The sequence below is a fragment of the Pecten maximus genome, chromosome 10 (genome assembly GCF_902652985.1).
Source record: "Pecten maximus chromosome 10, xPecMax1.1, whole genome shotgun sequence".
Lineage (NCBI taxonomy): Eukaryota > Metazoa > Mollusca > Bivalvia > Pectinida > Pectinidae > Pecten > Pecten maximus.
This window is the reverse complement of record NC_047024.1, coordinates 19218638-19244628: the sequence shown is the minus strand read 5'-3', so window position 1 is coordinate 19244628 and position 25991 is coordinate 19218638. Positions and strand designations below refer to the sequence as shown.

General features: G+C 35.9%; 1 protein-coding gene across 1 annotated transcript; it reads left to right on the top strand.

The window, feature by feature from the left end:
* The first annotated feature begins 6351 nt into the window (after positions 1–6351).
* Positions 6352–20800, top strand: LOC117335725 (cysteine and glycine-rich protein 2-like). The gene is made up of 6 exons (XM_033895901.1): positions 6352–6478; positions 16927–17065; positions 18219–18393; positions 19338–19449; positions 19750–19843; positions 20503–20800. The coding sequence occupies exons 2-6, from the start codon at positions 16951–16953 to the stop codon at positions 20556–20558; spliced, it is 552 nt and encodes a 183-aa protein (XP_033751792.1). The 5' UTR covers positions 6352–6478; positions 16927–16950; the 3' UTR covers positions 20559–20800.
* Positions 20801–25991: the final 5191 nt, after the last annotated feature.

Here is a 25991-nt window from a genome sequence, read left to right as displayed (position 1 = left end):
AACACACATACGCTCTCACCACACGCATGCATGTCGCACGCACAGGAGGTCGTCCTTAAATGACCTTAGCTATTAATAGGACGTTAAGCAAAATAAACAAACAAACAAACAAACTCTTCGCGCCCCAATGAATCTGGTTATTTAAGATTATGTCATTTCCCAAATGAGATTTTGGTCGCGTGCTTCTATTCTGTCCGGTGAATAAATTTTCACCAGCGTGTGAATACATTCGAACATAACTTACATTGCCGATCTATTCTTACCGCTTCAAGCATGAAGTACATGTATATAAACTTAAGAGGAAGCACTGATTGATCTGACATGACACTACCACTTATAGCACCAAACGCGATTGATCATGAATATGGCGTGAGTTTCCGTGATGACTGCCCTTTCTACAAAAAACTACCTTCAAATGAAAATTGATTATTTTTCTGTGTATCCATGAAAGGTACTCTTTAAAACGTATGTAAATAAGATTTTTTAAATGACTATTTCCATCATAAACTCTAAACAAATGCAAGAGCATAGGAAGATTTCCCGATCTGCTTCAAACCACTAGTACATGGATATTCAGTGAAAGACTAATGAAACATCACAGCCCTGCCATCTTGAATATGCGATTATGCAAGTTATATCGACAATATTTTGCCAGTTATTAAGCAGATAATTTTTGACCAAGCTCAGCAACACCTACACCATTTATTAGAGTCATCCTCAAAATGTCATATATATAAACATCTTGTGGACATTGTCACACTACCTTTTTATCTTACCAAATATATTCCTAAAAGATTTAGAATTTGTCTTACTAGGATACGTCTATCTGCACATTGTTTAGCCATTGAAGCTGGTAGATATAAGATTAAGACGTTTTTGTAATATGTGTAATACTAGACAACAAATTGAAGATGAATATCATTTAATTCTTGAATGTAATAGTTATAGAAATATAAGGAAAAAGTACACCAAGCGTTATTACTGGAATAACCCCCCTGTTTTTAAATTAATTCAGCTATTCAAAGTAGAAAATGTAAAGGAACTGTGTTCTCTAGGAAAATATATACATGAAGCTACTAAATTAAGAAATAATTACTAAATCAATCATTGATGTTATGATGTCTCATTCTCTATATGTTATGTCCTGTTGTATACGCCTTGCTGTAACTTGTGTATTTCATGTACAATGTTTTTTTTTGTGACTGATAGGCCGTACGGCCGAAAGTAATAAAAGAATTGAATTGAATTGATTACACGCTTAAGTTCTGGAGGTACGGCGCGTTCCATAACGATTACGGATGGACAGGCGGGCGGGTATGATTGGTGGGCTTCATTCTTTTATCCCATGCTTTGTGAGTTTTGAGATTTTTTTTTTTTTTTTTATGTATTTATCTTATTTTTGTACTGATTTCGTTCTTATTTCTGTTCATTCCGTTGCTAAAAAGCACACACACAGTTAATTTCAATAATGACTTATGGGGAAAAAACACAAATTTACATTAAATTTCGTCTCTTATAGGCGACGAAGATATTTGCACAGAATGAATAGTGTAGCAAACGAAACGGTGCAGGTACGAACTCGATAAAGGAACTTTTGGAACAATTTCTTCAAGTTGGTAATACATAGTTCACACCAACGGCGCTTTGATGGCGCTTTAAAGCGGCGTGTAAAGCGGCACCAAAGCGTAACAAAGCTTGATTAAAGCGTCAGGGTCGTAATAGATCGTGGGAAAGCTTGGAGTAAAGTTGGACATTCGGCTAGAGCGCCAAAATTTTTTAAACTGTTTAAAAATTTTGCGCGCTCTGTCACGAATTGGTTAAAGCGCCGAGAGCGTATCAAAGCTTAACAAAGCATAACAAAGCTCAGCAAAGCTTGACTCAAAGCGTGCAATGATTTTGTGGATCTGCAGCATCTTTATATAGGCTTTTGATCAAAAGTCGCATGAAATCGGCGATCTCGACATTTTCCAATGCGTAACAGAGCTTAACAAAGCGTAACAATGCATAACAGAGCTTGAAAACCGTATCAGAGCCTGATTTAAAGCGTCATAATCGCATAAAAGCGTAATAAAGCGTAACAAAGCTTATCAAAGCGTGACCAAAGCGTGAGGAACCGTTACAAGTCGGGAAATAATTCGTCCCCAAAGCGGCAACCAATTCGTATCGGAGCTTATCAGAGCGTAAGAGATCGTGATATTGTTTGAAAAGTCAACAAAAATGACGGCGCTTTGCTCGCTAATTTAAAGCGCTGCATTCGCCGTTGGTGTGAACTAAGCATAATGTAAATATGATACAAGTTATATAACACAACCAATATTTAAGAGTGTGACTTTCCGATGACGACTTTGTCACCTTCATCAGACTAATGACCAATGTGAAACGTAATAGCACTGACATAAGTAGTGTCCGAGATGGTAATAGACTCGACCGACAAATTTTAGGATGTTTCGTCTCTCCCATGATCCTACTGGCACCAAGTTCGAAACCAGTGTAACGAAATGGTTAATAGAATAGAATCAAAGGAACACTCGCTGCATTGTATCAAATAAAATGTGTGGCTTGTCGCGGAACCCTATAGTCGACATAACTACAATCGTCCATTATTACCAATAGATTACAACGAAAAATTCAAGGTGTTCCGAAGTAATTCGGCGCTACGAGTCATGTGTGCGATAATATGACGTCATGACATCTCAATTCTGGTTTTCAAAGAAATGGAATATGGAAATATAGATGTATTGCAGAATAGCATGTGTAGCTGTAGCTCGGGAGTGTAGCGTAAATGTACAGCACATTTAAGAATGCATTAATGTAATACCTCCCACAAGATAATTCGATTTACAGTATTTATATATTGCGTTCCAGGTGTTTATGTCAGAGAATCGAGCTGGTTAGCACTACAGCATTGAAACATTTGGATAATGTATACAAATCTGTCTGAAAATCACTCCTCAGAAATTGTCGCGGTTTGAGACTGCGACAAAGTTTCTTTCTTTCTTTCTTTCTTTCTTTCTTTGTTGTTTGTTGGGTTAATCGCCCAATAGCGGCCTGGGTCTTTTTAGGCGGATACTCCTTGTAATAGTTGGTGACTACCTTAATGCACAACACACGGAAGGCTTGTCTCATGCCATCCAGAGCATTTAGGGTAAAGTGTCTTGCCCAAGGACACAGCCACGACAGCACAGACTTGCACATTTCTCCTCGGCTTCCAGAGAAACACAAAGCGACAAAGGAAGGGGCGCAGCGATAATATGACAACACGAGATGGCGGTAATCAGCCTTCATACAGATCAAATACTTTATTTTAAATGATTCAGAATATGTATGTGATGAATATATACTTGGAACGGAATTAATTAAACAATCAAGTTCATTACCCTGAAAGTGTTATTTATTTATTTTATTTATTCATCTATTTATTTTTAATTATCATTATTATTTACTGGATGGCAAGATTTTGGACTTAAATCGCGTCTTATTTTGAATATTGAGATACAGGCATAATTGCATGTGGAATCCCGGATAGTTATGTCCCTATAGACTAGCCAATGTGGTAGACAATTTCTCCATAAGTACCGAGGAGGCCAGTGTCGGGTGCGATTAGTTTTAAACATTATCATCAATGTTAAGTAGTTATAAATCCTTGTATACATGTATCTACAGGATGTTTACTTGGAGCCAACCTTACTTCATTCACAAGACAATACATGTAAACATGACGTCATTACGGCATGCCAACGCTTCGCAGTAAGCTGTTCCATTAAGTCCAGACGTTCAAGAAAAGACTTTATGATCTTTCATGAAACAGATGAGAGAATATTGAAAAAAATAATCTCGTAAATGAAAAAGTGCATGATGGACACCAGTTTATTTATCTGCTATCCAGAATGGATTCATATCGACTATAACTGCAATATGATGACCGTTCAATGGCTAAACAATAAATTCTCTACGTTTTATCAAATTCGGAAATAAAACAAGCTGTTGTTTTGATAATCTATTGATTTATTTCAATCTACATAAAGCTAGGTAAGAACGTCAGTGAAGTTTCAGTCGACAAATATCAGATAATGCTTTACATAGAAATACAATTGAAACATTTCTATAAGTTACAAAATATTAGTTTACTCAAATACGACATTTCATATCGAAATAATTGTCTTTGTTTTTTTTTCAACAATAATTTACATTCAGTTACAACTGCCCACATACATACCAATGACAAATCATGTGACATGTGCAGGGCGTATTATTATGGACGCATTACGTGAAGTTTATTACGACAAATATCAATTTAAAATTGAAACTACAGTGACAACAAAGGCGCGACCCATGTTACCTATACAAACTATGGCTGTTTATATGTTGCGATTCAAACAAGTTTATATTTAGTTTTTAGCAATTACTATTAATTCGTGTTGGTTTGGAAGTTTTGATACTATATTACTAGATAATATTAAATGTTTGTCATGTGAGTTTTGTGAAAATGGCTTTTAACAAGCATGCAGCTATATATTGCCTTTTACGGACAGAAAGATGTTGAAATATTATGCAACACGAAGTTGGTTTCGACACACATTTCTATTTATACGTATATCATCGTAATGAACTGTACATGATTTGAACAGTTTTCTGATGAGCTGAATGGCTAAAGCATGTCTTATCACCCACGTGGGGATACAGCACGTGTGCTACACACTGATGTAGATCCTTGCATCTACGAAGTATATACACAGGGACGCTGTGTAAACATACAACACCGGCAACAATTTATCCAATTATCTTCCTTTCGTTTTGATGGCTATCTATTCCTCATTAACTGGTCTGTTTCCTACCCATAGGGACACGCCCCCTTCTACCGGAAGTACAAGGCGGAAGTCATCACAAACGTCGCTCATGCCTCACAAAATAGCCTAATAGAGATTCCTACGTCGGGAGGCGTATCATATTAGTGGCTGAGAGGGAAACTTTCTCTTTGTTTCTTCAAAGGTGATGTCATATTCTATTTTAAGAAACAAGTTATCAGTATATCTGTTTTTAGCGTACGGAAATAGACAAAATTAAATACCACATACACAAACGTCAGGTTTACAGCTAAAAGTGGGTTTAGTTTTTGCTACTCGCGACCTTTCCACGCACTTGAGATGTAATGTTCCTTTTCCGAACACAGATAACGATACAAGATACAACGATGATCGAGTAGCTGGGAACCTACGTATAGGCCCGATCAGCCGAAATGTGATGTTAAAACACTGGTATGATATGTAAAGATGTTTAGGTATAATTATTATAATCATGTACTCTAAAAGACACGTCCCTTGGTGACTTGTGTTAAATGGATTTTAAAATGAAAGTAAATTATGTATAGGCCAGATCAGCTGAAATGTGATGTTAAAACACTGGGGGAAACCCGCAGACAAAAGCTATGTACATATGTTTTAGTGTAATAATTATAATCATGTACTTTAAAAGACCCATCTCTTGGTGACTTGTTTTCAATGGATCCTTAAAATGAAAGTAAATAAATAAAATGACAAAACATATTGGATGTATATAAATTTTCACTTCGTATTATCAGAGTTTTTCGAGTTTTCCGAATTCGAGTTTTCCGAGGTTCTTTTACAAGGATAAAGAGATAATTCGGCCGGGACTGACGAAGTACTTCGAGTTAAGCGGGGTATTCGAGTCTTCCGAGTTCGAGTTAACGAAGTTCCACTGTAAATATATTTTTGTGAGACAGTCTTTTGACAAAGATCTAGTTAAAATACAAAGATTTCTTTTATTTTGTAGTAGGACTATTATTTTTTTTTACAGGATGTTTGTACACTGTATAGTTGAGATACAGAATCATTGTTTATGCAGATTAAAATACAAATGTCAGATACTGTAGACATTTGTAAGAGGTTTGAGGAGAGTTGAAATGTAAAGTCTGCTCGTGCTTGGCGTTGATGCCATGTACACGCCATATGTACACAACTGATAAGCGATACGAGATTTTGATACATTTCAAACACGTGTGTATGTGTGTGTTAACATGTTGTTTAGCGTCATGTTCTGCGACACGCGAGCAATCACACGTGTGTGTCTCGGACAGTGTATACAACTTGTAATTGGATAAGAAATCCGAGTAAACCCTTACTGATCACGATGAAAGATTCTAACCTGAACAAATGACAGTGGTCAAACAATTGTTACTGGTTACTCCACATGATCATCATATATCCCCAGCAGGCGAAAGTCACTGTCCAACTCCCACAGGGGTGCATTCGTGCAACAATACAAACACTGACGTCATATTCCCATTTATGTCTCGAATAACGGAAAGATTTCGGGTGGTGTGCAAAACGAGAAACAAAATTTGCAGGAGTTTGGAAAGTGAGTTAACAGTTTGGTGTCGTGTGCAAAAAATTCTGCGCAATAACATTAGGTCCAGCACACATTTCCCCATAGCTAAACAGACACACACCTACTGGAACCGGTAAGTCGAAGCTTTTGTTTCCGACATTTATTTTCACGAATAATCAATCAATGTAATAATATATACAAATTACAGGTGTCATTGGTCACGAATTCAAGTAATTTACTAATATTTGTGACAGATATGCTCCCCCAAATTCACTTGATATTTTGTTGGATTTTATTCTAATTTACGTCAGCATTTATGCCAATTTCTAATTGTGCAATGTAATTTAGCAGTCTACATCTTGAACCATATTATGGCAATACTAATACACTGGCACTTATTTGTTTAATAACAAGTCAAAACAACGTTACAATTCTTCTTTTGTTTATTTTGTAAATTATATATATAATTTGAGTCTGACAGGGTACTAATAGAGTGATCGATAATTTTACTTTTGAAAGGATACGTACAATATATACATTACCATGGACATATTTACGTCCTTTTCTTAATACTTGAGCATGTTGAAATTTAATTCATATTGAAATGTACATGTAGTTTAGCAATAATGCCTGCCAAAACAGTTTGATATCCATTCACGTTTCGTTCACGTTTAATAAACCTTAATAATTATGGTGTGAACAAATTTTGTTGAAAAAACGTCGGAGAGAATATGTCAAAGGATGGCTGGATCTTTAAAATCCGGATAACTAATCCGAAAATCTGTTCAGTTACTGATTCCGGAAAATGTGTACTGTACATGTACATCATCATCTATACGTTCTGCAAATCATTATAGACCATTATCTACTTTAAAATCGTTTAGATCAGTCATTTTTGAGACATTTTCATTTGTGACTTAATTTCTCGACTATTTTGTCGAAAGCCAAAATGACTCTAGATGAATGACCGACAGAAAAAAATAGTTGATTCCTCGTAGCGTCCGTTGACCCTTACAAAGTTTGGTGTTTCATTGGTTCGCTACTGGTGACGTATGAGGTAAAACAGGAAGTAAACACATGCATTACACGCGACAGCTGTGTATAGGTGTGTGTATATATATATATATATGTATACAAACAAAAGTCTGCTAATTAACGACTTCCTATATCTTGTCCGGCATGTGTATCTTGTTATGCACGCGCTCACGCGCTTCAGCCGCGCGCGTGCTTGCCAACCGGTGTCATCGACATTAGCATCCCAGAAAAAAATTAGGAATGAAGTGCTGACGAATTTCTCCGCACTACTTGACAATATTCTGAAGTGTTTACGTGCTTTACACGATGTAGAGGCATTCCAAACATTCCTGGCATTCTTGTTAGATACCGTCTTGTACAAGTATACTGTTTATTTACTTGTATCAGCAATATGGGTTGGAATGTTTGTGACAGTTCCAGGATATGGTTGCAAGAAGCCTACAATTACAAATATATATATGTATATATACAGTATAAATACTAATAGTCCATTTGACGAGACAACTGTAGTATATTAATAGACAAAGTTACTGTTATATCATAATTATAACATAATCTAAGAAAATTATGATACTATAATATAATAGTCCTACATTATACAACAGTATACCAGTTTGACTGTCTTACCTGGTTCCAGGGATCACTAACCGCCCAGCTTCTTTTCCTAGCTTCAAGTGAGAGGGCGAATGGTTGAGTTTGAGATATGGCTGCGCATGTGCCTACAAGAGTTCTCTCTCACTCGGTTGTCATAAACATGTGCACATAGACAGGCTAGGCCCGGATTATGTATTGTAAAAAAGGTACAAATATACAAATAAAAAATATGTACACAGTCTACAACTTTAAAGAATCAGAAGGATGTGTACGGATTTCGTTACTCCGGACAACCATAAGAAATACAGTACATGCGTGTACGGTTACTCGAAACTCCGCACATCGAGAACTTTGAGGGGTTAATCACAAGACATATTGAAATGCCCTTCTATGTCAGTGTTATGAAATTTCAGTGAGCTCACACTTAAGATTGACAAATAAATGGTCACCTGGTTTATAAAATTATATATTAAACTATTTCGACGACTAGAACGCCTTAACAAAATAATTAACTATACCTCTGTCTCTATATAACCAACAATAAAACAACAATTACTATGATAAAAACAATGGTCAATTCTTTGTTTTGGTTCACTTTTTGAGGTCGTTCCATTATCTTGGTGTGACCTGGATTTACATTTCAGGAGTCGTCGAAACAATTGTTCTCATTTTCTTTGTCCTTTTCAGATGTATCCTAGTAAAATGGATATGTGTTGTTATACATGTTTCCTATTGTTTTATCGACTTTTCCCCCCGTAAAAGCTAAGGTTATATTAAGTCAAAACGGAGTCGGAATATAACGGATTGGTGCGCTAGAAGTGGGAAATAGATATAACACGCGTTGCGTCTACCAGTATGTTCCTATTTACATTTTCGACAACATCTGTTGTTCATTATACATTGTTTAACGCTATGCATGGAAAACTTTCTTCAATAGACCAGACATCACCTATTTTACAGGTATACAACGAAGACGGTATAGATGATGGATTACTCCATGGTCGAGATAAACCACATTGGTCTAACCTAATTTCAACATGCACATCTGTTTTTTTATAAAGGTCAAAAGGTTATATGGTCTTATAAATATAACACAAACGATCTATAGTAAACATCTTCGGTATTTGGTCTATTTTTAGCAACACACGTACATCGCTTGTCTATCATACCTACATTCTGAGGAGCGATGAATCACCCGCGGATAGCCCTCAAGACAATTCTCTATCTGTTCTGAGATCAGTTTTTATAGCTAGGTAAATTCTTCTAGATACTAGTAGTTTTCTGTCTATCCTTTTTCTCCAATCTCCCGGCGAACGCCTTCGTGCCTCTTTCCCCATCATTTATCATCGCTATCATTTATTCTCGATATGTCAAAGTCTGTACAAAACGTAAAAAGTTACATTCCTCGATAAAAACAGGATACTGTTATCATAACGGTGTTATACATTGGAAATGTCGACTTTTATAGTATAAACGACGTGGTTAGTAGATTCCAGGACAACATTTGGTAAAGGGAAATGTTAAAATATGAATGTAAACAAACAACATTGTTTTTCATTGATATATAAACAAATTTGAAGTTGAATGAAACATATCGCGCTGCCTCTCCAGATGTTCTTTTCCACAGTATTCCATACATTTTTGACGACTCCACTTTATGTTTCCATACAAAAGTCCAATTTACCATAAATCATAGTGTGCGTGGCCTTGTTTTCGTCTTCTTAGCGTTTCGTGTTTTCTAGTTTTTTTCACTTTCATAAGGAGTCCGTGACTGCTATAAGTTTCATGGCCATCAGGACTACTAATACGCAGAATCAACTCAAAACGAAGACTGGAATCGGTCAATCAAGTTCTTCGATTCATCGATTACATTGATAGATTATGAATTATGAAATAGGTAACCTTGTAAAATATGTACTTAAACAGCCTAGGAACCCGTCTTATTTGACTTGGTGTGATGAAATAACTGTCAATAAGATAGCATGTCATATTTCTATAATAAATTATGTCTGTCTGAGAAATTATGACTGAAATTTTTTACATGGATAATTGAATATCGGGTGTTCTGTATTTTTACATGAAATGCAAAAATATTTGATAACATAGGGAAAAAGATTTTGCAAATATATTAAATTTGTTTTAAAAATCTTTTTTTATATACATGTATATACACATATTTTTAGAGTTTAGCTCGCTTAAATGGGGAAAACAAATCTTCGTTTCACAGTATATCTGGTGTCTATCTCCTGATCAGACATATACAAACATGTAGATGCCTGATAGCGGTCATCCATCCTCCAATATATCTCTGCTCTGGTGATAACGAACGACATTGCTTCTGTTTTCAACATAAAGTTCTTAAGAAATACCCTGTATTAGAAAGAAAAAAAGGGGAAAAAAACGAAATCAGATAATATAAATCTAGGCTATGATATGAAATCTTAGCGTCTAGAAATAGTTCTGGCAGCTGCAGCAGTTCTAGTGCAATGATAATATATTTGTAACATGGTATTATATACTAGTAGCTTCACCTAAAATACATATTTACTCTCGCATTAAAATGATTATTGGTTTTGTACTTCCGGCAATCATGCTCTCGTGTAGTAAAGCCAGAAAGCAGTTACTAGTTTCTTTAATCTGTAAATAATTTCCCGACATTTTGGCATGTTACTGTAATGATAATTAGCACGACACTTATAGGTTTTGATAGGTTTTGTTCAAAAATTCATAGTCCACTTGCTCGCACATGTCACGGAAAGTCAGATAACTTTGAACGCGATCCCTAACTTAACGAAAGAAAGCATTTTGAGGGCAAAAAATAAAATAAATATATACCTGGTAAGTTTCGTCACGAGCTACAAAAACATATTTACCCCGTTTTAAGTTCAGCAGGACACCTCAACCGGTCACATTATACTGACAATTGGCGAACCAGTCGTCCCACTCCAAATATGCTGAGCGCTAAGCAGGAGTAGCAACTACCATTTTCAAAGACTCTTGTTATGTATCGGCCAAGACACAGAACCCAAAGCCTTCCTCACAGGGGCTAACGTTCAACTGAAGACCAAAAGTGAGGCATTGTCAAGGGAGACATTAGGAAGAAAAAAAAGTTGTTAAGAAAGAAGAGGAAAGATAAGATTCCAAATTTAGTCGCCTCTTACGATCATGCAATTGGGGCAGCAGGTACAATTCTTACGCCCTACCTGTAGGGTGCAGTTCCCCGTTTGTAAAACCGAAAAATTCCGCTCGAAAGTCGCAGAGTGGGGGTCTTAATCTTAAGTGTTATAATAAAAGATAATACACATCATTTTTTATAACCCCCACCACCACCATCAGCCCTATTGATATTGATATTTGCAATTCCCTTTTCCTTTGATGTTTTTGACGTAAAACATAAACGCTTATAGAACAATTGATTCAAGTCGGGTATTCTTTCATGTAATATGATTTATACAATAAGGAAAGTATATTGTTCTCATCTTTATATCCACTCTTCCAATTTCCGGGAGGTATTTTTCTCCTCGAGAACATATGTGATCATAAACTAATACACCAATCCTGTCAAGCTTCTTAAGCTTTACCCCGCCTAAAATGAATTTTGTAAATTCCTCTTTTCAACAGATTTGGTCAGAAAATATTGTTGTTAAATGCTAGTACCTGTAGGTCGTATGAATGGCATATATTTTTTCAGTATAGTTACATAATTTCTGTTTTTGTAATTCAGGGAATTTGTTACATAATCAATATCTTTTACTGAGGCTGTTTAAGCTGACAATACTGTACACAAACGAACCCTATAACTTTGGCTACTTACCACATTCTAAGAATTAGACGAATTTTCGATACAGGCTTTCGATACAGCCTTTACCATCTGCTAATGTACAAAAAAGTATGACATGAAATGCAGTCCATTTTTGCAATTTCTCAGGTTACTGCAAGTCTGATCGCTAATCGTGCTATAAATTGTGCGTTTTAGATGATTTATTATCGGTCATATATTTTTGTCTACGATATCTTAGAAATCTTTCTTTTTTCATGGACTTTTAAATTTTGGAGGTTCATGAACATTTGATACATAAGGTCTGCTTTATTCAAATTTGACCGCAATATCTGACTGAAGCTGAATCGTGGAGTGGGTATGCGGGTTGTGGTTGGGGGATGCTCTGTTCCGTTAGGGGATATTGATATATGAAATATTCAAAATTGTATCTCATTAAAATACTTAAGATACCTATATGTTTCGATTTTGACATTAATCTGCTTTCTACTGTTAAAATCAGGCCGCGCGTTCAAAGTTGCCCGACCTTCCTTGACATGGTCTAGTATGTAGACTGTATTTTAGAACAAAAACTCAATGTATATGTGTACTGCTAATAATCATTGTAGTAATATGCCAAGATGTCGATATTTTGTACACAGCTTAAAGACATACGTAACGTGTTCAACCAATAGTAAATGAAATTGATGCCAATCTCTGGCTTTATAGACACATTACATGAAATAATTAGAACTAATAAATTGTTTTAATTATCTGGGTATAGAACAAAGTACGATATACAAGAATTTCCACGAGACTCATCACTTAGAATCACTGTACATTTGCAATTATATAGTTAGTAATATTATTAATGATAGTTTATAACAAATCCCAAAAAATAGTCTTTACTCTATTTGTTAGCTGTCGACCGTGAAATAAACACATGGGATTGTTTAAGATATATTGTTCAGGACTGACACAGCCTCTGCATTTCGGCTTTCGTGAATAAAATCTTGCATCAAAATGCAACCAGCTGATTGGATAAATACAGTCTGGCTTACCAGATTGTTAAAACTTTCATACAATTTATTCACACCTTAATCATCGAGTTAAGGTGGTCAGATGGCTCAGTGGTACTGTAACACAGATGCTTTTGATATACATGTAAGTTGAAATAACTTGTTTCACAATAGTTGTAAAATAATTGTCTATATTTCTGGAATTAGGTTTCACACTTCACGTTTAATTGTCTGTATCTATAAGATATTGGTTGAATACAGTGTAGTATCAAGTTTCTGACAAATCTAACCACAAATGTTCCTGAGCAGAAAAGTTCGATGACGATAAATGTAATCTGTGGCGTGTTTGGTTCTGTGTGCTAAAATGTATCAAAGTATGTTAATTATGTCTGCTGAATTCCTGACGTGTCACGTTGTCACTACCCCAATGTTATCCTGACCTTGAAGCAGAAGACGTTTACCCTTCCGTAACATATGGTCTAATTCTCTTAACGACCAGTAATAGAGCACATATAATATACGAGAGCTGATTGACAAGTTGTGAGCCTCGTATTGAAGGAGGTACTCAAGGATGTTCTTTTTAAGTCCTACTATTCTCTGATTATATAGGGCCATCTACCCACGGACTGGTCTCATTTGGCTAGTTTATAACGATGAAGTAGTGAATGACTTTCTGAAAAGCCAAGAAAAGAAGTTCTATAAAAGTGCCATTGAGGCCCTTAAATACCGCTGGGCAAAAGTGTATAGATACTGAATATGTTAAAAAGTAATACAATATGCCCGGAAATATTCATATCCTTTGAAACGAAGCTCACAACTTTTCAATCAGCCCTCGTAGTATATGTATACACACCTATATTGGTCGCTAATTGAAACAAAAATATATGATTTCATTGCAACCAAAAATTTTGAACGTACATGCAATTGTTGTAGATAAATGGAACGGTACACTGTACCTCAGAAAATTGTCTCACAAGCTTAAAACTCACGTTATCGAAAGGACGGATATCTATGGTTGCTAGGTTATTACACGTGTCTGTGTTTGGGGTTGAGAGACCTTTTTGGATACTTGAACAGTCTCAATTGCCCTAATGATAGTATTGTGTGTGAGTATTTATAGTTGCGCTGGATCAATGTTTGGAGGTTTGACATTGGACTTCCCCCTGTTACAGTTCCGAATTGTACGTTCTGGCCACCTGTTGTTTGTCACATTTGCTCAAGGGTTAGGACGGTTGAAGTGCTCTGTTTACTCAGTATTAAGTGTTTTAAACTACATCTATGTAAATTTTGCGTAATCTTTTAATGTTTGGCGTATACATAGTAAGCTTGATTCATTTTCAAAGATTAGGCGTGTATTAACATGTATTTAACAGTTTTAGAAAGTTAAATAGATCAACTATAATACATTCGGAATACCCCAGATAGATGACGAACCGGTCGAGATGTTCAGTGGGAAAACACCCGGTAGAAAAATTACTCTGGATTTTAGGGGGTAAAATATGCATCATAAAAATTAAAGAGGTTTAATATAGTTATAAGAGCAGTTACGAGACACCAAAAATAGGTGAAGAAGAAATTCCTCGCCAACCTGGTGAGTAGCAATTACTCGGATATTAACAAGCCACTTAAGAAAATATGCCTCTTTAGATGCAATTTCGATCCGTAACAAACTCGCGATAATACTATACAGATTCCATCTTTACTGCTGCGTCGACGGTAATTCGGGAATGCGTTCATTATTCGCAAACAGCTACCGTAGTGCACTACAACATGCCTTTTACTGATTACAACTTACAAAATACCTATCACCAGTTGCAGCAGACATGACATGGAAATATACTTATGTGGTCCGAAATGTCATCTGCTGGAGGTAAAACTAACCGATAAACTAGCTAATAAGATAGCCGATAATCTGTTTTTTTTTAAATAACGTTATGGAATCACCTCGAGTGGTTTCTTGTGAGTATATTGTTATGTATACACATGTACAGGCCGCGATAACCCGGCGATTGTTTGGCACGCGCACTTTGCACGTGCTGATGTTATTGGTCTGTGTAACGTCTGCTGGAACACTTGAAGATGATTCTGAGCGATGAGTAATACACTGAAATATGTTAAGGAAGTTTGGCAGACAGATACTCTGGTACAATGTAGGCAACCTCGCATCTCCGAACTAGTGATGAAGTTTCATTAATTTACAACAGAATAGAACAGACATGTTTGATTTTCATCCAGTTTCGTTGTTCTTTTCAATCTTTGAAAATGAACTTATCTGATAAGTTGTAATGGTATACATTTTCTTTTAAACATTTTCTGGCTTGCTACATAAAAAGACGCTGTTTTTGCAATATTTGCTGTCTCTCAGTTTGCTGTTTTGTGGTTGCGCTGTCAATATTAGTGTATTTGAGTCCTTTCTTATTTTCTCTAAACCATTAGATGGCGCTATATGATAGAATGACACGCTTTCTAAAACATTTAAATCATGTAACAAATTTGCCTAGCCTGTTTACTGTTTTAAGAGCTTTCCTGTTCGAAGATAAGATAACACTTTTTACCAATGATTAAATGAAAATACACTCTGGTGATTATTCATGTCCGGTTTTGGTTGCTATTTATATTTATTAAAAAACGTAAGAAAAAAATTAAAAAATAAAATCCGCTGTAATGCCCTCCAGACTGTTCAACTTTAATGCCCTTTTCTACAGTGTTTCAAACCTAACACTGTGGACCACTTTGTAAAATGTTACATAATCTAGGAAGATCATTTTTGACAATACACTAAGGTCAAACTTAGAGCTTGTTTATCGAAACAATCGCTAATTAAAGCAATTTGTGTAAAGCACATTGCTTGATTGATAATGACTCCAGATCATATTAGTGCAACTAAGATTTGCATATCAGAGACTTGCACTGGAAACATAACGGTCACGCATCATCAACGCTCACTTCAGCCTTTCTGTCTCGGTTTTTATTTATCATTTTTAATATGCTGATGGGATAACCACCTTCTACAGGCTATCGGTGATTAATATATTGCATGTCTTGGATTCTAATTGAACCTTTTAATATGTCTTGAGATGATGATTAATGTTAGAAACCGACTGTAATCATCTTACATATAGACCATTATCCACTCGTATATGGACGGGCTTTGTCGTAATGCCAGATTCAATCTAGATTTAAACTGTAATGGCCATTACACACTTAAAGCCACGCCTTTATTGACTCTAATGCAGGGAATGACACAGAACTTTTTATCATTATTCTCATTGAAATCAATATACCTGTTTCTGGAATCAAGAAGACCAAAATGGTGGCTAATTGACTATATAAGTAATTGCATATTTGATATATTTTGCCATGTGCTTTGTTCTCCTTTTGGAACATATGAAACAGTTCACCTTGGTTTTCCAAAGCTCTTGTATTTTACCATGCTTCGGTTCGTTCTTTGATTGACGGTTTTATTCTTTTTTTTTTCGTTTTAAATTTTATTTGGTTTATTCCATTTTCGCGTTAATACTGAAGAAGATACAATCGCGAATTCAAATTCAATTCTTGTTAATTCGTCGTTATTGTCATTTGCTTTCATAGATATTTTGGTTTATGTTATATATAACATATCTCATTTATTGCATCTTTTCCAGTGAAATATCGCCAATCATTGATTCTATGAAAGGGATAAAAATATCACTTTTTTTCCGATTTGACTAATTTAAACACAGCTTACAAACGACAATGGTTGAAATGAATAACTGACCTGTATATTTTACTATAAAAATGTAATAAACATAATATCTAAAAGAATCTTTATTAATACCAAATACATTTCACTCGTGTATCTAATATTTTGATATTTTTCACTCGTGCTGTGCACCCGTGAAAAATATCAAAATATCAACCCAACTGGTGAAACATATTTGGTATTACTGAATACACTGTTAGACATCCTCTATATTACAAATATATCTGCTAGAAATGTATTGTCTTTGAATTAAGACATCTTGACAACATTTAAGCGATATCCCCGTAATGCAGACTGCATTCTTAAGTTGCACTCTGCATGCCTAATTGACCTTACAATAGCTAAGATTGTTACAATATTTAGCCCTTGAAGTTGCCTAATGCATGCCTCAATAAACTTAGATAAATATGTGATCAGTCTTTCTTGTGTTACAGATAGTTACCCCATAGAATAGTACCATGCCGTTCAAACCTCCCGTCCAGGCCAAGTGCCCAAAGTGTGGAAAGTCTGTGTATGCTGCTGAAGAGAGGATTGGAGCAGGACAAAAATGGCACAAGTTCTGCTTTACATGTGGTGAGTAAGGAGTTACAATCCGGATTTTTTTATCATATGACAGACATGGTACCCCCAGCAGAGAATATACCATTCGTCTTCTCTGTCCTATAAATGGGAACTCAAAGAAGACTAAAAGTGATGTAAGGTACACAATGCAGCCCTTAATATCATTCTTATACCTCGACTCTTATACCTCGACCTTTCTGTTTGCATGTAAGCGTGAAATACCATAATAATGTTGGTTGCTTCTTATTGTTTAAAATCCTAAAATGTGTTCATTAACAAAATTTTGCTGACCTCAATTGGGTCCAATGTAGGACCGCTTTCAAGTATAGTTTCTCCGACATGTGCTGTCGCCATCAATGAGACATCTCGCCTGGTCTGTTATAATGACACTGGGATAAGCCAGTTAGGAATCCTAGCGCATCATTTTCATTGCTGAGCGTCTAGCAGGGAACGTGATGTACCATTTGAATGTCTTTGATATGTCAAGGCCTGGGGACGAAACCAAAGTCATTCGTGACAGGGGCGAACGCTCAACGAGAGAGTGAAGAGGTGAGGCAGTGTTAAGGGAGACATTTGGAAGAAACACGAGAACAACTCTACCAGGGGTAGAGGCATGCTTCCCTGTCTAGCTATCGAGAATCTCAGTTGAAATACACTTGTATCATATTACATTTGTACTCCGATGATTACGCAAATCCCAACGAGTCAATTAAAAGAGGTCTTTTGATTGGTATTCTCTAGAGGACAGCGAACTGTCGGTTCATATACAAATAGAAAGGTTTTAGGACGTAATATACCGTATAGTTATGATGGCACACGCTAACAGTCTGATCTTCAAAAAGGACACAGTGATGACACAAACGCTCTTTTTGATATGAAGTTAGTCATACATGCAGAACAGGTTTGTTTGTAGGGGTTTAACGTTTGGGCCAAACGTGTCGAAATCTAGAGGGGAGCGTACATGTTTGGAATCTTAACTTAGCCCATTTGGATATCTAAATGGGGACAATTAATACAATGACGAAATCCTTTGACAAGTTAAACTTAATTTTAAATTTAAATTCGACAAGTTGTTGAATGTAGAACAGAATGAAGCATATTAGTAAGCATACCAGATTAATTGATAGATAATATATCTATTAGTTCTACTTTGATGTTGCTGCAGGTGTTTGCAACAAGATGCTGGACAGCACCACTGTAGCCGCCCATGACGGATTAGTTTACTGTAAAACCTGCCATGGAAAGAGCTTTGGTCCTAAGGGGTACGGATTCGGAGGTGGAGCTGGTGCTCTCAGCACGGAAACCGGCGCCCAACACGGTGTTAAGAAGGGTGAAATGAGGTGCGTACTGTGAATAAACCTATTTTTGCGTACTGAAATTTTAGCGCAATAACAAATTTGAGCAGATTAGCGTAATGTTAAAGTAGCACATCCAGATACCACGTTATAGACAGGTTGCATATAGAAACATTACTTAGCGCCATTATATTTAACCGTAATGTTTTCCCCACGAAAATTGTAAAAATATAATTATTATATAAACAGAAAGAAAAACAACATAACACACAAAAACTTCAACAAAAAAAAAATCAACAAAAAAAATCAGAATAATTGGTTACTGAGAAAACATTTGGTTTGCAAAGGTGCTGTTGCAGAACCGCCCACAGCGATTTCTTGAAATCGACTATATTTTCCAGTAAAGCTATGAAAAATACATATGGAACAAGATGTTATTTTCCACTTGACCCATAAGCTTTTTCGTTTTCAAGCATACCTGTGCTTTTCACAGACCCATAAGTGGTATTTCTGTTTGTCATTGAGAGGTTTTCTCACGACTAGGTATTGTACATACATTGTCTATCCGGGCATTAGGTAAAGGATCGATTTCCTTCGTGGGCGGTTTTAGAGCATTCCTGCAACAGCACCTTTTTATATCAGCATTGGCATGTTCTAAAATAAGACTACTCTTCGGTCTTTTCCTAGTTATTAGTTTACTGTTGGTGTAGTGTACATATTGATATTATGATATTTTACACGTGCAGGGGTTACTAACATATCCGTGTAAAAACAATTAAGAATTATTTAGACTCTACCAATATTACCATCTTCACTGACAAGTTGGAACAAATGCATATCCGTAAGATAAGTTGATAAGGATTTAAGTAACCCAACAGAAATTCCAAGCCTTTTCAACTGATAATAACTTATATATATGTATGCGTTAGACAATTGACAATTTTTCGTTTAAGTAATTATATGAAACAGATTTTGACTCCTGTTTTCAGTAACAAGCCTACTGATGCTCACGTTGGAGGTTCCACTAGCGGCCCAGGGCCCCATTGTCCTAGGTGTGGAAAGACGGTTTACGATAACGAGAAAGCCATAGGCATCAGCATAGTGAGTATCGAACATTTCCAATGGAAGAAGTGATGGAATTCGAAAGTTTATCTGATATGCGAGTGCTATGAGGTTACGCAATTAAAGAATAATATATATGTAAAGGTATATACCATATGAATAGCGATTTACGATATACACCTGTCTATTCTTGTTTTACGTCTGTCTATGGTTGTTTTGATGTCATCTTTGGAATTATTTGCGTTCACGACGTCTGATATATTTATTTATTTATTTATATTTATTTATTTATTTATTTATCTTATTTATTTATTTATTTATTTATCTATTTATTCACAGCCATTTCATAAAGGCTGTTCCAAATGCAAAACGTGCAACAAGAGTATCGACTACAACACTATGTCGGAACACGAAGGAGATATCTACTGCAAAGGTCAGTAAACTCGTCGTGAAGGTCAAGGTTCAGTATCAGTAATTAACGCCAATACAATACACGCAATCCAGGTTTATTAGATTGCTTGTTTTAAGGGGAAATAACTCTAGGTGGTATCATCATTCCTACGAAATAAATATCCTGAATGTTTTCTAAAAGAAATTAAACATCGGTAGATGACGTATTGATAACCGACATTGAAACGTGTGTGTAATATTATCCATGGTTAGCTTACATGTGAAAAATTACATCATTCACTGTTACTGTAAACAGCGTGGCATAGGACATCACATTATGGGAAAACTGTAATGGCATCAAAATAAAACTGCTATCAAATAGGTCAATTGTTTGGTATTCGACCTGCTAACTTGTAAGGTTGAAGATTTTATATAAATATCAAAACGAAATGGATGTAACTAACAACAACTTAGATATGTATGTCTTTTTTTTCTTTCAAACAATTACACAATACTAAAAATATTGATTGACAGCATATAGGTATAATATGGTAGTAATAAATCAGTATGTAGAATACGTGCATTTCGAACCCTGAACACGACCATTACAAACGAAGAATTTTACTTAAATGTTGGCAATCTCTTCTTGTTTTTATGAACATTAGATTTTTAAAAAATGTATAATTGTTTTTGTAATTTCAGGATGTTATGCAAAGAATTTCGGACCCCATGGTTTTGGTGTTGGCACGTTGGCTTAGATATCACATTAGGTCAACGAAGTACTTCCGAATCTTCCTCACCAACCTTTCCTTTTCACCAGAAGTGTGTAGATAGATGAGGGGTCACTCCGCATAGTCCAGTCCCTGTTACATCTTAGAAATCACACGGATATTTTTTGTTTATATTTATATACATGCAACGCTTAAAAGAGTCATATGTGTATGTGTCATTGTCAATAAAAGAGTAAATAAATGAAAATAACAATATTAGCCACTACAAATATAATTCTGTTTTGATATTGACGTTTTGATATATGTGGTTCTTACTTCGAGAACGTGATACGACCAAGATTTGACCTAGATCTGCATAGAGAGGGACGCATATGATTCCGGAACACCTGGACTCTTATACATGAAACCATACACACGCGGAGATACTATACACGCACTTGATTTGAAACACTCATAATTTAGAGCACAACCAAATTAAAGTAGATCAGTGAAATGATGAATAAACACTGTAACAATGATTACCATAGAAACCAATGTAGATAAATTACATTTAGCGCAATTATTACTTAGTAGAATGCTCCAAAGGCAAAACAAAAATAAGATTACTGCTAAAATATGTTAACAGTACGCATTTTTTGTTGATGATAAATTTATTAAATCAAATCTATATTTTTTCAATTTTTGAAAGAATTTCTGAAGAGTTTTAAGTGAAATATTTTTATGTAAAGGTTTTTCTTTTTATCTACTATTTCCTAATATAAGCGAGTTCAGAGGAAGCTGAGTTGAGAATTCATGTTTGAGTATGAAAATGGTTCATGGATATGAGAGCTGGTCTTATTCTCCTTGAACTTTAAAAACAAATCTTAATCTGTTATTTAAATGTGCATTGAAATTATATTTTGAAGTTATCATTAAAAATATGAAATTTCATAAAAAGACACTTATAGTATTAATTAAAAAAGTATTAACTACAGCGCAATTGATATGTCTCCTGCTTTGTAATCTAATGATTATCTGATCGAATTCCAATATTGGATGTTTTATGAAAAAAACACTATTATTTATAAATGAATATATTTATTTTATTTATATTTGCTATAACAAATGGAAGAGCAGACTTATAATCCTGTAGTGACGTCATACAGTTCGGCCCCGGTGACGGACAAGGTTCTTGATACAGAGGTCTAACAACCTGTGTTGTGCAGTGAACATCACTGTGCATGTATCTATGTAAAAAGATAACCCTTTTCCCTTTGAAATACAGTATAGTGATCTGGAAGACGGTAATACAAACTGTTTATCTCTAACTTAAAATCAGAATTGAAAAACATAAGTGTTGAGATCTTGTAAAACATTATACGGGAACAGAGTAAATAGAGATTGAAAAAGAACAGAATGTCTCTCCCTGACAATGCAACTTTTAAACCTCGATTTTAAACACGGTTTATGACAGGTTATTCGTTCTAATATGGCTCTTAAGGGGTAAACCATTTTTGACATTTAACGCAAGATAGATTTCCCCAAAGTTATTGAATGGTAAAGAAGGTTAAACAATTGAAAAACATGTTTAAACGTAAAAAGGGTGACATTTTTCTGAAAAGAAATGAATTGTACAGCTCTAAAAGTCTAACTAATCTTGACCTTAAAGAAGAGTTAAGCCATGCCGAGGTTTTAGAATGGTAAACCATTTTTGGCGTTAAAAAGAAGAATGATGTCAGTTGCCATGCTTTACATAAGTCACTGACTGACGATAGGAAGAAAACAAAAGGTTGTTGACCAAAGAACAGGATACGGTAACTATAGAGGAGCTCGTCAAGGAAAAGATACACACACGCCTGAATATCTGTCATTGTATGAAGACAATATGAAATATCGCTAACATTTAATTATCAAGTCAACATTAAGATAAAATACGTTAACAAGTTCGCTAACTAGAGACTGAGGGATCAATACGCATGTGATATCTACATATTAATTAGTCAGACACTGTCATCATGCATCTCACAAAAGGTATTTACCGGTGAAATCAACAACCTGATCACATTACATGGTTATACGGAAATGCAAAACGTACTATTAGATTAAGTATATGTATATATAATAGCAATAAGGGTAAACACACCCACAAAGAAAGGATAAAACAAAAGTTACATGACCTCTTCTTAGAGTGAGAAGATTCCTTTACGTATCATTTCCCATAGAAAGCATTGACCTTTTATAGATAGGAACACATTCAAGATTATTTTAGTATTAGCTTAAAGAACATTGTTTGAGCAAAGCACGAGGCTTTGTCGTGTACTTTACAAAATCCCATCCCGAGGGCTGAGTTATCTGTCTACATCACAAATACCTATTTTTTCGTGTTTTTGTTTTTTTTAGATTCCGCAATATGTAATTGAGAGTAACGCCATCATCGATAGAATTTGAAAGTAATGAGGTTATTTGTCTGTGGTAGGGTTCTCTCCTTACAGTCACCCTATTGTGAATAGTAACATTTTAGAATAGACACATTGTGTTATAGCACAATGTAAGCCATGTCAGTTATCATGGGCGTGTGGCATACCGAACTTCTATCGATTTACATGTCACATCTTGATGTGGTCGGAAACCAGGGAAAAATTCTGTGGACGGACAGATGATCCCGACCGCTTCACGTCTAATAAGAGATTCTCGTCAAGGTAATCTCTCCCCACTCCCTCACCTGGTTTATCTCTCTCCCCTACGTCACCTGGTTGATCTCTCTCCTCTCCCTCACCTGGTTTATCTCTCTCCCCTAAGTCACCTGGTTGATCTCCCTCCTCTCCCTCACCTGGTTTATCTCTCTCCCCTACGTCACCTTGTTGATCTCTCTCCTCTCTGTCACCTGGTTGACCTCTCTCCCCTACGTCACCTGGTTGATCTCTCTCCCCTACGTCACCTGGTTTATCTCTCTCCCCTACGTCACCTGGTTGATCTCTCTCCTCTCCCTCACCTGGTTTATCTCTCTCCCCTACGTCACCTGGTTGATCTCCCTCCTCTCCCTCACCTGGTTGATCTCTCTCCTCTCCGTCACCTGGTTGATCTCTCTCCTCTACGTCACCTGGTTGATCTCTCTCCTCTACGCCAACTGGTTGATGTCTCTCTTCTCCGTCACCTGTTTGATCTCTCTTCTCTCCGTCATCTGGTTGACCTCTCTCCTCTCTGTCACCTTGTTGATCTCTCTCCTCTCTGTCACCTGGTTGATCTCTCTCCCCTACGTCACCTGGTTGATCTCTCTCCTCTACGTCACCTGGTTGATGTCTCTCCTCTACGTCACCTGGTTGATCTCTCTTCTCTCCGTCAACTGGTTGATCTCTCTCCTCTACGTCACCTGGTTGATCTCTCTCCTTTCCCTCACCTGGTTGATCTCTCTCCTCTACGTCACATGGTTGATCTCTCTCCTCTACGCCAACTGGTTGGTCTCTCTCCTCTACGTCACCTGGTTGATCTCTCTCCTCTCCGTCACCTGGTTGATCTTTACCTCAAGCTTACCTGGTTGATCTTCTTCCTCACCGTCACCTGGTTGATCTCTCTCCTCTACGTCACCTGGTTGATCTCTCTCCTCTCCGTCACCTTTTTGGTCAGTTAAAGCCATCCAAAAGGATATCCTCAACGCCCATATACATGCGTATCAATGATGTTTACTGAAAATAAAAATGTGGATGTTAGACATCTTAAACACGTACCAATTACTGATGGAAATGGGACATGATGCAGCACATGTCACAAGTTTGATAAATAATGAATTAATTCACGAGATCACCCTGTATTTGGAAGTTCGCACTTTAAAGTAGTGCGGTCTGTGTCATACGATCAACGCATGTGTGTGGTATTGCATTGCGTTTATTACATACATGAACTTTGTTCTTTATACACATATGATATTTCCCATAAAACATATCCCTCATTACCATCCCATAATAAGGTTCAATTTACCTACTGAGAATATACACCAAACATCAATGAGCAATGATAAAGATGTTGCTATCTAAAATAGCAACCTTTCCTTCACATAATTGTTTTGCTCATTTGATACTTTCGACGAGATCCAAAATGAACATGTGTTATCTCCACTAAAGCATGCAGCGTTAATGTATATTGTATGTGCAAGCCAGAACCTTGTAAAGCACACAAAAAATATCGGAGTATTCCACATACACCGATCGTGTTTCTGTATAACAACAGTTCCGGTTTGGATGGGTGAACCTTCCCTTGCTTCTATCACTATATAACAATTAGCAAGGTATATGATAAAGCTATTCTCGCCATCATGACTGGCATAAAAAGAGGTATGTTTTGTACAACGCATAGCTCGGGCAGTTACACAAAAACCTATAGAACAAGCTGTCTATGTAATCACGTCAAAAGACGTGAATCAATCCCATCTAGACACTTTTGAGCATAACGACATTCTTATTTTGTGCAGTATACGAAATCTACATGAGCTTACTGTATTCTCCTGAAACTTGCGCTTAAAAAAATAACAAGCAACAGATTAAATGTCACCTGCAAGACCTATGGTTAGTCACGATAAATACAAATGTACTAACATTTGATCAAATTACTCCTGTTCAATTGCACCAGAATAGTGACTGAAAGGCATTTAAAAGATCACTTATATTTACATGAACCTTAAAACAAAGTTATAATTATATCCCAAAGCCTACTTAACTTTTGTCATAAATGCTTTCACCTTAGGAACAGCGCAAAAAATCGATAAAAATTACATAACAATGTTTTGTCTTATTTACCTTGCATATCTGGAGGCAAAAATTAACCTTTCATAAAGTCCCACGGTGTAATAGTCGGTGTGAATTATATCGGATAATTGTTGGTGCAGAGAGAATTGTTCAAAACCAATATTCCTTTACATGAAACTGCGTCAGACATTTGTTCGTCATAGGTCAAATCCGTGACTCCATGGACCTCGAGCGTGGAGAGTCAGGAAAACAATGTCTTCTACAGTGTCCTTTAATGATGTAAGGAAACAACATTTATATATTTGTTTTTATTTCTGATGTCAACGTAACGACACTGAAGTGACGCGAAAATGCTGGTGAAGTATCAATGAATATTGACGATTTTTGTTATCCACAACATTCAATCAAACAATCCGCAAGTCGTATTTGACATGCATAGCGGTATCATTGATCCATATTATCTCTCATTTTGAGATAAACATAGCTGTTGCCGTTGATGAGATGTTTACTCTTCCAAAACACCTGGTCTTTTGTCTCTATTAATTTCAATAGTCTTGATAATCTATATTTAACTCATATTTTTTCAAATATTTTCTCAATTACATAATTACATTATTGAATTAATTGTTATTTGTTATTTTCTGAATATGGAAAAATAATCTTGTAGCTTCATACAATTTTCCTCCACATTTCTATATATCACTAAAACGTTGTGTATATCAACATACAAGAAACAAAAAAC